Below are 14,507 nucleotides of genomic sequence, written 5' to 3'. Positions count from 1 at the left end.
CTAGTAAGAATATTATATTATATTGTCAAATATACCGAATATTATATTATATTGAAAATATTATATTGTCAAATATTAAGGTAGGTAATGTAAAACATTTATTAACCATGAAAGTAATATTTTACACCTCTATTTATATATTGCTGGAAAATCATAAAATAAATAAATACGGGCAAGACAGCAGCGACAGCGTCCTGCGCATGATCGCAGGCTGGCTGGATTGCGTGAATGTACTATTGATGCGCTACGGCCCGGGATGGTGCAGGATGGACTTCAGAATAACTGGTTTTTAATTAAATAATTATTTTCTACTAACATAGGGTAAAGTCTGCTAATATAAGAGTCCTCGCCACTTGAATAAAGAATTTTTCATTTAATAAAACTTGTAAAAATTATCTTTAGATGTTGTGAGGTGCATTGTTAACAGCGCTGTCTCATAATATGTTGTTATCTCTATCCACCTTAACTTTTCAACGTTTCTGACAAGGCATTGAAACCTTCCGCAGTAGGAAAGATCCTCGTGGGAAACAATTAAACATCCATTGTTATTAACTTGAGATAGATGAAACTCCGATATGAATTGATGACCATGGAGATAAAAACTGTTGTGAAGAATTTACTCGGATCGTACTAGTCGACGCAATTTTAAAGATATCTTCAACCGATTACGCTGATTTGGTGTTTGGACACAGATTATATAATACTTTCAGTAGTTTGGATGACAATGCATTATTATGATAAGCATGAACAGATGACCCAGGTAATGCTCCAGAAGTGGGAACTCCTTAACGGTTTACTGCACGGACACGATTTTTTGTCACACATTGAATGCAATCAGATATCTGCCAACAATAAAATCTTGTGTCAAAAATGACATTTTTGTAAAAAAAATACTTATGAAGAAATGATGAAAGTAATAATAAGTACATAATAGAAAGAACAACTTTCGAAATCACAAATTAAAAATGTTGATCCACTTCTCAATGTATTTGGAAAGACAGTAAATTACTTATTTTCAAATAATGTTTTATAGTTACAGTAAGTATAATATATGTAAGTATAAATACAGTAAGTATAATATTTCAAGTCAATTAAATAAGTTAACCCCTCAGATAACTGAATGCGACGGGTATGTGAGTACCTTTGCTAGACAATGCTAGGTCAACAGTCAAGGATAATCAAGTTGTCTATAAGATTCTATATAATTTGCTCACATGCCCTTGTCGCCAGATTCCTCAATTATATAATTTTTGTTTCCTCAAATTTTGGATCTAGCCGAAATAATAATAATGTATAAAAACGAATCATTCTATTTTATCGCATATTAGAAACCATTTTTTGTAACAAGATTGTAAAAAGCGTAACTACACAGAGAGGGAAGTAACGACATTTTAATGAATACAACGATTCAAAAATGACAAACGAATGCGTGGCTAACTTGAAAAATTACGTCATGCATGTTATAGAAAACAACACGTAAGTCTCGTATGATATAATATGATGTAAAAATTGAAAACTAGATAATCTCAAGCATTTAAAAAGCATAATGGGATAACTAAAACAGAAAATAAATATAACTAAGCTTTTTAAAGTCGAGGTTAATATATTGTTTTAATAACTTACAATTCTATGTATATATCTTACTCTTATTGCTGGTCAAAATAATTTACATAAGTTAATACTACTACTTATTCCATGCATGGTAAGGTAATTCACTTTCAATCGAGTGAAATAAACTGCAAACTTAGGTCACTCTTATAATAAAGGAATCCTTTTTTTGACATGTAATTTTCAATTTGTAGGATTCCTCATGCGATCCTGGTCCCTGATCCCGGCAAGCAGCCAGGGGTTAACGAAACATGGCTGCTAACGAGCTACAAGCTGGGCAGAGCTGGAATTCCAGGCGCTCGCTAATTCAACAACATAGGAAACGCCCAGCAAATAATTTTGAAGGGTCGGGGCATTATACTCTCATTTTATACTGGCGTATGACAAAAAAAATATGTATTCAATAAATAATTGTAAAATTTCGCATTCGCAATTTCAGGTTGATTACATAGTAGCAATTTTTATATAGTTACTTATTTATCAGAAATGGGTTTATGTACAATTGGGCTGGATTTATCTCGCATACAATAATAAAAAGACTCACCAACAGAACCTTCATTAGTTTCAAAACAGATGTTTTACTAACACGACTAGATAAATAAACAGTTTAAAAATTGACAGAAAACATCATGAATAAACATCTATATTCTTTATAAATATATTGTGTAAAATGTCTTGGTGTTCTGTATTACTTTTACAATCAGAACATTGTCAACAATGATCTCACACTCACAATGCCATCGAAATTAGGAATGTGTGACTTTAACACTAAATTATACCTTAGAAGAATATAAGAAGAATAAAGATTTCTATTGTCCGACTGACCTATTTTAAAGAAAGGTTTCTAAAGAAAAGAGACAGCAAACAAACCTCCAAGGGGTTTACCCTGCGAAGTTTTCCTGGAACGGCATATTAGTGAAAGTAACTAAAGTCATAATTAGAAAAGTACCGATATGCCTCCATAATATAATAATAAAGTACATTAATTTAGCACGGGAAAGATGTGTTAAGTGACTGTTGAAAGATCTTTTCATTTCTTTGTATCTTTTCACTTCGCAATCATAATATTATTATTAACTTAATCGCCATGAACTGCTAAGTAAACATATAATTATTCTAGGTAAGTATAAGGTAAGGGAAATAACTAGGTAGGTAGTAGTGTTAGTAAGTTTTCATTAGTAAATGTCCACCATGGAATCAAGTTTGTTGATAAAATATGCTACAACCATGTCAGCAATACAATTTCCGTCGCCGATTTTCCTCATCTCTGAATATCGTTATTGTAAACTATTTTAATTGATATATAACATGTCCGACTTCCCTGCTCCAACAACGATACTGATTTTGTTGCTACATAAGTTGTTATTTCTATGCAGCTGGGTCACCTACCTACTTAAAAAACCCAAGCAAAAATTTTGTTCCTATGCAAATATAAGTAATGAAACAAATTAAATTAAGTTTTTACCGCAAAAGAGATTTTTATTTTAGACGTGACCAAGTCGATACCGTAACCCTAAGCCTAGTTAATTTGAAACATCGCCATAAATATGGACATAAAATTTGCATTAAACTGACTAGCTATTCTCCTTCCAGTAAACAACGTCTGAACTTGCTACTTGTCCTAAGTTTCACAGGAAATTCACCGTAATGACATTTAGAGGCGTGACCAGTTCACCACGGTAGCGGTACCGCACAGCGCACTTCGAATTTGTACTGTCGCATTCACAGAAACAGTCGACAACCTGTGAAATTTTATGTTTAATGCTCGTAATATACATAATGACGTTTTATTTCTGAGTCAGGACAATCAATTTAAAAATAAGTGCGATAGGTCCAAGATTGTCCGATGAATATCCTTTTTTACAGAAAATTTAGGTTATTCAATATAAATAATGATTATTTGCTTATCAATAGATCAAAAAATCAGAACGAAAACTTTAACGGAAGATAAATCGTAACTTCCCTTGTGATTGACGAGTTGGATGCGAGTACAATCTTTATATATTTACTGCTCTATATCAACAATAAAATCATTTGTCAAAATCAAATCTCGTATTACAACACTCAGTGAAGATTAATGTTTACACGATGAGAGTATTTCCTCTCCTAGAAGGAGAGTGGCTACAGCAGAGCTATCGTGTTGGAATGTCGACAAATACCTCGTGCGCTCCAGCCTGATCAAATATTTCACTTACGTAAACACTCCTTGTAAAAGCCGACTCAGGCCACACTAGCTCGGACTCCCGACAAACAAGTATCTATTTACTTGTAATATGTTTTTACTTGCAATTATGCAATTACACGGATATAATAATAGCTATGTAATCATTTAGAAGCGTTAATTTATAGAGTAATTATTTAAGAAATGCTCCTGATGTGGTGGAATATTTGTCGATTTTGCTAACGTGAAGACATAAACGAGTGTCAATGGTTTTTCAATAGTAGTGGTTATTGCGCACGAATAGGAACTACTATTCAAAGAACGATTATCACTTAATGTTAACAGAATCGGCACCCAGTGGTGTTGCATAATGTTATCCAATGGCTAAACGACCGAGTTACGCAGAGTACATACCCTCTCACCTCATCTCATTTCTACACTTCACATTATTGATGAGACAGATGTCAGCTTCAGCTTCTGACCATTTGCTAATTTATTATGTGCTCATTTTGACGCAGTTATATTAAAGCTTTGGAAGCTTTAGAACTTCTTACCGAATTGGGAAAGCTATAATCCTTATTTTTATGCAAAGTATTCAAAATCTTATAACATATTTAAAATGTAAAAGAAGAAGATTTATCCAAAATCTGTATAAATACATAATGTACCGATATTTGATAAATACTTTTTATGAAGATAAATGAATAAGCTATTCCTAAATTGCTACGGGAGCAAAGAGCGCAGCTAGTATATTAATATACCGAAGAAACCACTCAGCTGAAGATTCGAGTATCTCGTATATCGAGATAAAATTGTTGCCTTAATACGCAATTTACTAAAGTGCTATCGTTTGATTATAAATACGCAAAAAATAGATGAAGTGGTCTAGATAGTGCCCATCGATGTACCACCGACTGGTTGCACTACACCGACACGTAGGGGAGATGATGTAGACATGACAGGAGATTTCGAGGAGAAAAATAGCATCATATTTATGATGCTATTTTTATTTTTGATAATACTGCAATCATTTGATTGCAGTATTTTTCAATCAATCTTCAGTAATCTATTGATACTTGTTAAAATATAATTCAATTTGTGTAAGAAAAGAAACTTAGTGGTTAGAGCAATAAATAACAGTTTTCAAAATATTATGTGAGTACTATATCTTCGCAATATCGTGTGTTATAATTTTGTGATAAATGTCAGCTATTTGAGCATTAGCCGTGGTTCAGAGATCCAGCTAGTGGACTAGGAAGTTGAAATAAATCAAACAGCTCGACAGCTTTCCGCATGTTCCTACGCAAATCGGGTCTGTATAAGGAGTGCTGGACTGTGACCACAAAACAGGGAGGGCACAGAAGAATATTTCGCTATATATACCATACACTATTTTCTACAATCTTCTAAGGGTGGGTTATTTGGGTGGGTTGCACTGTCAACGTTAACGTGCACAGAAAAACGCAACGTACGCCATTTTGGCTAAATGTCAGCACACGTTAAAATCAACATCAAAGTTAATTGTGCAAATTTATAATCTGTGTATAATAAATCTATGATTTTTTGTCGTCGAGTTTTACGGCTGATCTCTATCTATCTAGCTATACCTCCTGGATGTTTATCTGGAATTTATTTTTTTTAAGTCCATTACCATTTTCTCTTCAAGATACGGATGGATATTCCACGATTTTAACGACGCGTTTTTACGAAAGCGATCTCAATTTTTTACTATACTAGTTAAAATTGGGTAAACACAACCACGAAATCTGGTTTTTATAGGATTTATTTATTTATTTTATTTTACTTTTCTGATTTTAAGTAATCGTTTCCGCACGTACTATATACGTGCGGAATAAAGTTTAGCGTGGTTAATCTTAGCAAACTTTTATAAAATCCGTTTACTGCCTATTTCAAATATTTTGGCTGATCGATCAAGTCTCTGCTGTGTGGTTTCCATATTCTGTACTATTAGTGTCGCTACACAATGGTCCTGGACGGGCGTCGATAAAGGAGTCACGACAAGCTGCGCTGGCCGCTGCCCGTCCTGATCTGCTCCGTTCAATTGTCAGCTCATCTTGATGAGCGTGTCTTGAACAAACATCCATTTATCTCTGGGAATATTGTTCAGTTCAATTTTAAATTTTATGCCACAGCCAGACAAAAGTTTTTGATATAAATATCACCTATTAGTATTTGCGATATCTTCGCATGGCACTTATACTATAATTGTTTTGATGAGAAATAATTATATTTACTTTTTTCTATATTTCCTTCTCTACAATAGCATAGTATGTAGGTATCACATTAATTCTAATATTGTCTTATTATAAAACACATCCTGTTATGTTAGTGATACATTATGAAAATCAATTCTCAGAATGTTATCATTATGATCCCATATAATATTGGACATTAAAGTCTAGGCTTTATGGGATTAACATAATTAACAAAGAAAATTCATTATCTTTCTTATTGTCGGAAATGTTTTCTAAATCATTAAACACTCTATCTACACTTTCTAAATATCAAGTATATATAGAAAGTGTAGATAGAGATATAGATACTTTTAAATAAGTCATTTAGTTTTATTTTCTCTTTTCATAGGTGCTTATTTATTATTATTGATGTCGTATTTTTCAAGTTTGCATGTTCACTAATGTAATGAATGGAATATGCTACAGATATCTCAACTTTCGCTCTTATAACAGCGATTTATTTGACGTTTCGCATCCCATCCGTTTACACGTAACATAACTATCTTGTTATTATACCTAATTTATGCATATGGATCACAGGATATTGTATAACATATCGTCTATTCGCTAGTCTTTCTTACATCACAAATTGAGACTAATGTGGACTGGATCGATAATTTTTGTATTATATTACGTACTAATATTATTTATGATTAGAACAGACATTTTGCTTTAAAATTAGTAATTCTGTTAAATAATCTCAACACAAAGTTCACCTGAAAAAGAATGTAAACGTCTATATCTCGTTTTATTATGGCTTGTGCCCTGAGAACTTTAATTCTTACGTATCGGCGGTGGCTATCCAATTACGTTTTCCATTGTTTAGAATACAAAAACTATACAAAAAAATCTTAAAAGTCTTTTGACGGAAGTCTCATAGTCAAGTGCGGTCGTCATCGACTGTATGGAAAATGTTTTCGATTTGAAATCAATAATTACAAACTAAACTTGCATAAGTAATAGTTCAGTGCGAGTTCTACCAATCAGATAGTATCTTTGTTCATGTCTATAGAAATCAAGGGCCAGATTATAATCTGTAATGATTAATTAATTAGTTGATGATTAATCTTATCTATCTCTAGTCGACCAATTGATTCATGGTCAATTGATTCATATATTACTCTTTTCGACTGACACAAGAATGGAGAGATTTTTTTTAAATTTATCTAATGTTTAAGATTTCCATTCTCATTATTATGGCGTGTAAAATAACACACGCATTTATATAACATACAAACATAGTAACGTAAGTAAAGTGTTTATTGAAAAGCTCCTTTGGTCTATTTTCATAACTGTTTTTTAACAGGCTACAAAAAAGGAAATTTCTTTCATTATTTCGTAACTAGTTATCAAAAAGGACTATTATATCCTTATTCATAACCGTTTTTCGTCTATGTAATAATTACCCATACCCTAATGATTATTTATGTAATCGTATGTATAGAAGTCTAACAGCGATTTAGAAATACTGAAATTGAATTTAGCAAATGGCCTGTGGTTGCAAATACAATCAAGGCAGAGTTATAGAACACGATTTATTGAATCATAGCAATTCTGCTAAAGTCAATGAAGAGCCTTATTGGTGCTGGCGATGATGGTCTGGGCTAGAAAGTCGTCCCATTTGAGAGCTTTCTACAGGCGGCAGGGTATTCAAGTTTACAAAGTACTTATATAGATAGATATATATATGAAATTGGTAAAAAATATACTTCAGCCTATCTACTTATATTTATATAGAGACTTACTACACTAAAGCCTACGTAACGTAGGTACGTATATAACTGTAGTAATGAAAACTTATAAATGCGTTTAATCCTGTAATCGTTTTCTTTTGTTACTTATAATTTTTTTTCTGAGGAATTAATGATGAGAAATATTGGATATCTACCTAATAGAAAATATGTAACTTATTTTGTTTTTCAATGACAAAATAATTTTAGTACTATAATATTTATTATTCTACATAAAATAATAACGTAATTTAGCGGTACTCTTAATAGATACTTGTTAGACCTTAGCTTACTACAAATATTTTGGTGGTATAAAATATTTATTAAATATAAATAAATAAATATAATATTTATTTATTTATATTTATTTAAATAAATAAATATAATATTTAATTATTTATATTTAAAAAAAAATTCGAAGTAGTAATGACACATAGATACAAGTTAGGGTTATAATTTTATATTTAATATTATAATACAATTTCACTTCCACTATGGAATAAAAATTAATTATTTAAGCAAATGAATATTTTTTTATGAAATTAATTGACAATTCATTTTAATTTAATTTTATTTTTTTATCATTACTCATCTTCTTCTGCTTGTGTCCAGGGATTGAGGTTTTTTTCTATCAACTGGCAACCTATCTCGCGTCCGCAACGTGCAGAGCGGTCTATGAACTCGCTTGGTTTAGGAAATTATCCATAACATAACTACATTTATTAGCATAATGATCAACGTTATGTAATGCAATGACAGGGTTGGAGTACAAAAGGCACAATTTACACCACACAGCTCGACGCGGAGAGCCGCCCACAACATGTAGATAATTGGTATATTTAACGTGATAACCGTCAGGTATAAAATAATTTGATTACTGTTAGATGGACTTTATTATTTCACTTAGCATATTGTTATCTTGTCTGTATCGTGTTATATTATATTATTATATGGTTTGCTAAATTTTGAGGCTGTCAGTGATTTTTGGGTTACCCAAATAAGTATAATAAACTAAAACGAACCTTAATTACGTGGATTTAAAGATAATTTCCAGAATTATCGCATTGAATTAAATATTTTTCTATAACCGATAATTCTAGATATTATCTTTATATTTAAGGTGAGAACTTGCCAAGAAAGTCGTGCATTTCATTTCACATATAATGACATAGGAATGCGTACATGAGGAATGCGTATAACATGAGGAATGCGTACTACAATAGGAAGATCAAATTCTAGATTTCATTTGAGAGATGCAGATTGCAGTCTGCAGCCAGATAAGATCTCGGTCAATCAGGTCAAATCACTCGACATTCAAACGGCTTCTTCTTTCCTATTAACTAGAGCGACAACTTGATTGTTTTTTAGCAGTTTCATTGCGCTAATAATGTGAAAAATACATGTTATTATCAGTTAAAAGGCTAAGGTGTAACTGAAAATTAAATTTATTTATAATTATTATCGTCAACTGCAGCCCTCCAGGACCCACTGCTGGGCATAGGCCTCCCTCCTTCCGTCTTAGCCAACCAACTATTCATTATAAAAATTAATTGCCACAAAGGTGCATACGATGCGTAGCGATTATAAAAGCTAAAAATATAATCTATTTATTTAAATCGTGCGGTACCGTGATTAGCCGACCAAAGGTTTGTTCATAGCTAAAATGAAAACAGAATCATATTTGATAGATAAATCTAAGTTCAGTGCTATGTCATCTAATCAATAAAATGGCAATAGATTTGGCGAATCTCATATCTAGTTATAGTCCGGGAGCGGTCCTCAGAGGTTCAGGTTCGATCTAAGGTAACGTTCAATCGAATAACTTCCCTGTATTTACATCCCTCTTCAGGGGTATCGTGTGTGCAACATTTCATTATAAATCTCTATGCTTTCGTACACGAACTACCAAGTACCTTTCAATTTATGCAAGCATTGAATTGATACGATAATGATATTGCAAGATTATAGATGAGATGGTACATAAGAACATCCTATCAGTCCCCATTTAGCTGGTTCGAGGCAGATCTGTCGGGATGATAGTCATAGGTAATCGATATCCATCGAGATCGCTCAATAAGGAAATGTGCACGTGAACAGACGCGCCCTGCGCATGCGCAAGCTCTTAGAAAAACTTTATTTATCTTTATAGAGCTTGATCAAAATAAAGCGGCGAGTTATTATAGTAAAATAAATAGCTAAGCCATAATTTAGATTTAGTTTTAAAATTTAATTTCGACGATTTTGTGAATATTCTTTTCTAAGTAAAACGGAAAAATAAACAGTTCTGCCAATAATATTTCATATAGGTACCTGCCTAATGCAAAAACTAACAAGATTAGGTTAAGTGCGTAATTTTTGTCATCATTATCATCGTGCTATATTTTTATCATACCTTCATCGATCGCGAGGTCAAACTTTCTTTGATGAAACTTCACTTGAGGTCCATGACGACCATTAGATTTTATGGGCAACATCAACATATTTTCAAGATACATTTAAACGTTCAACATTTTTCTAATGAGATGCACTTTAAGGTTTTTCCATAGCTTGCAGATGCATGCTCTATATTAAAAAGTTATTCAAAGCCTTCGTGGTAATGCCTGACCATCCTAATGCTAGTTGCGGTTACCGCTGACATGCCAACACTGCCAGACCATTAGTTTGCGGTATTTTACCGTAGACACAGCTATTCTCCTAAATAAAGCAAATAAACGCAGTTTACTGACAATTTAATTCGACCATTTCGTCGCCCGTTGGTTCAGAACAGACAAATAGACTGAAAAGCGGTTTGCACGCTGAGAACAAATCAATTCGTAACCGCAAATTTCCATAAAATAAAATTGGTCAAGTCAAAACCGTAACAAGTATTATTTATTCCCTTTGAAATATTCCAGCCAAGCTTTAAAGTGAGATGGAGAGCTCGTTCGTTCATTTCTGTTCAAAATGTAAACTTGGAAAATATAAAATTCAACTTTATTAATTATTATAATTTAAATTTAAGATATTGCACTGCAGAATGCATGTAAATGATTAAAGTTGGATTAGAAGCGATCGAGCACTTGCTTCCGGTACAGGAAAACATAATGCGTATACTGGTTGACTGAACGCACTGGTTGACTGTTTAATATAAACAACTTTTTTCCTTTCGTTTTTCCTTTCCTTTAGTCATCAAAATCATGTCAGATGACTTTGGGTGATTTAAATAAAATCATTGTTAGCAACAAACAACACATTCCCCAAGAAAGAAAGAACGTCTATCGAGAAGGTTCAATCGCTTGAAGTTCAATTATGTTTTCAGTCATGTCAGATGTCTTTAAAGTCGCCTAAAGACATCTGACTGACACCAGTGGTAGCAATTAACACATTCCGAAAGAAGACTAAATCCTTGAGTATGAGGAGTAAGTGAATGAGAGTGGAGTTCTGAAGCCATAAAAGTTTGTTTTCGTGTTAGTGAAAGTTATGGACGAGTTCCCGCGGACCGGCCGTAATGTCAAGCTCACACGCGACCGGACAGACAATGGGACATGCATATTAACAAACTGACACTTGCATTTTTTTTTTCGGCATGTTAAAACTGGAGACTTTCGTGTGTCAATTAATTTTCATGCTTTTACTATTGGTTCAGAAATTAACCAAGTGGTTACAAAAATAAAGGTTTAAATATTTGGAGCGTAGAATTTAGGAACGAATGGCAAACCCGTCTTTTATGGGAATAATCGATATGCATATAGGTACATAATTATACTCACTCTCTGTGAGGTGGTTGAAGGCAGTGACGTCATCGTTGAGGCGACCCTGCATGCGCCGGAGTTGCGTGCTCAAGTCTCTGGTGTGCAGGAACAGGAAAAGCGTGCAGGACACCGCTACAAGCGCCACCAGCTCGCTCGTCCTGTCACAAAATAAAAATCGCAAATAAATGACAAAATTAAATATAATTGAAACTCAGTTCTTATGAGACTGAGCTTTATTCGGGTGTAGAAATAAAGATGTCCAACCTACCTAGATTTTAAGTACTTGTATTTCGTCACAAGTCTCTACATATCAAAATTTAAAATATTTATTGGTTGTAACAAAGCCAAAAAATGAATAGGTACTGAATGATATTAAGATATTGACACGAAAATTGCTTACAAAATAATATTCAGCACGTAATATATATTTATCCTTTAATGTGTCCTTTCTGCGTCTTAACATATATTGTATTATAATATTCTCATGTTATTAGTTAGTGCGAAATGCGCCAATGAAAATCTATTAACAAAGGGGAGATAATGAAATTGACTTCAGAGAATTTGTCCTACTTTACAGTTACTGTTATATAAATCCCGGCTCCCGCTATCTCAATATCATTACATCGCCCTATTCAAAGCAAATGCTTGAACCGTTGACCCTTTCGTCGGCAATCGGCGAGTTCAAGCCAAGTTCAACCATAAGTTTAGTACTACCGAGCCCTACCCGTTCTAAGTATCGCATTTCATTCATTCACAGTATGCGTAACAATTACATTTTATTCATGTGAGTTTATTAATTTCGATTCGTTTTTCCTTCTAGAATAATTAATGAAGTTGGCAACACGTCAATTGGTAGCAAAGTAATATGTGCCAAGTACTTTTTATTACATTGTGCCTGTGCTGTAAATTGTATATTTTGAATTGAATTCATATGCCTCCATTTTTAGTTTAGTTACTTTAAGTACTATTCAGATTTTTTATTGAAACAATAAGAAAGCTATTAAAATAGTTCACGACTGATTCCCACTGGGGCGCATCGCGTGTCGCTCCAGCACGAAGTCGAACCTTGACTCTGCTCCATAAAGCGCGAGAAATAACGGTCCAGATTCCTAGAACGCCATTATCGCTTCGATTCGTTTCCTTCGTTTGTTAAGCTAACGTCTACTAGAAAACCCACCTAATTACAGTTATTAAATATTAATCGTAAATCGAACCTCATATCCGATACAACGAGTAGACGCTCCCACCTTGCCAATGAAATTAATATGAAGGATCATTAGCCATGCGTAGCTCGTAGCTAAAGAAGTATGATAAAACGCGGGTGCCGCATTTGCCGAAACTGCCTCTCTCTCAAATGTTATATATATATATATATATATATATATATATATATATATATATATATATATATATATTGTACACTGGATCTGTATTGGATTATTATATTATCTTGTAGTTCACCCAATGGACTCTGCGTCCAATTCAAAGCCAACATCCATTGCAAAAATATTACAATTAACATACAATTATATACAACAATAATTTACGAGTCAATATGCCTAATTAAATTATCTACTTACAAATCACAAACGATTGTCTATAGAAAACCATGAAGAACAGCTCTCACGATAGAATGTCCCGGCTATACAGCACACATTGAATTTGTATTCAATTGCTTGCCTACATTGTTCAGCATATTTCATGGCATACCTCGCTGTTACCGTCCTTCCTCTGGTCATGATTATGAAAATTAAGAATGGACATTTTGATTACGTACCTTGATAACATAAGGTATATTATTTCATTAGGTATAATGTAGATTCTACCAAATTTTATCGAAATCCGTTCGTATATTTTACGCGATTGAGTAACAAACACCTTTACACACTCACATCCAAACTTTCGTATTTATTTTATAATATGGAGAGAAGCTAATTATTACATAGTATTAGTGGGATAAACTATATATATATATAACACATGTAGATATAATATATTATAGTTTGATGGTATAACATTTGTTATCAAATTTTGCTGTTTATCCGCCGCTGTTGTCGACCGCAATCATAAAATCTAGAAAGCAATAAACCTAACACACGCTGCTAATATCCGCGAGTAAGGGTGTTTAGAAATAAGATTACATCACACGTCTCATCTATCATCTATCGCTCTATACTTATAGGGAGGCATAAAATCTAATAGTGAATGCTCCTTTCCTAGAGTAGAAACAAGGTCCTTTCACATTTGGGCTTTCTACACTCAAACCTGTATTAACGCTCACTTGGGGCAAGTAAAAGTAATAACTATTATATCTACACTTCTACACAAATATTATAAGAGACTTGTGCTTAGTGAGGTAAACTTCTCAACCGATTTTCGAAATTCTTTCATTAATATTAGAATGGAATTTCTGGATCAGGACAGGATGAATGCAGGATAAGTTTGTATATGTTTAATTAATCCTAACAACAATTACAAGGAATTTATATAATGTTTCCGGATTTCATACTGTAAAATATTAAAAAGGCATATTTTTTTAATCTTGATTCATTTGAAAACCAGGAAAAGCTAGTAAAATGTATTTAATTCTTGCATATGGATCCATGTTCAGCCTGACCATACTTATACATTTATGAACGAAGCAAGCATTTTGCGTGCAAAGATTAATCTTATTAGCCGAGAAGTTGGGGGAGGTCGCGTATCACGAGCGAAATCACACAATTTATGGCGGGCCTGTTTTCTGGCTTCCGCGGCTCCTGTCCGGTGGACACCTTATCGCTGCGAGGTAATAAATAATAACATGTTTGTATGAAATCTTGTTGCACGTTCACTCACTTCAAAGTAAAATTGTTTTCCAACTTAGCGAGAAAATGTAGATATTCTCAAAACAAATGAAGTTATAAAAGTTAAAAAGTAGATGTGTTTAATCGCATGTTAAGCAAATATTATGCCGTATCATTTACATTTTCACAATAACATAACTAAACGTCATGTGTGACTTGGAAGTTAATAAAAAAGAAAG

The 14,507-nt window shown here is 33.1% G+C and overlaps 1 protein-coding gene across 5 annotated transcripts in view; it reads right to left on the bottom strand.

Annotated features, from left to right (window-relative positions):
- Positions 1-14,507, bottom strand: part of pip (pipe) — a 63,082-nt gene that overhangs the window by 18,273 nt on the left and 30,302 nt on the right. For all 5 annotated transcript variants that reach the window (XM_053750288.2, XM_053750285.2, XM_053750287.2 and 2 more), the window contains exon 3: positions 11,504-11,643. In XM_053750288.2, coding sequence (XP_053606263.1) covers positions 11,504-11,643 — 140 coding nt within the window. The remainder of the gene's footprint in view (positions 1-11,503; positions 11,644-14,507) is intronic.

The sequence above is a fragment of the Plodia interpunctella genome, chromosome 10 (assembly GCF_027563975.2).
Source record: "Plodia interpunctella isolate USDA-ARS_2022_Savannah chromosome 10, ilPloInte3.2, whole genome shotgun sequence".
NCBI lineage: Eukaryota > Metazoa > Arthropoda > Insecta > Lepidoptera > Pyralidae > Plodia > Plodia interpunctella.
The sequence above is the reverse complement of the archived record's forward strand: the minus strand, read 5'-3'. Positions and strand labels throughout refer to the sequence as shown.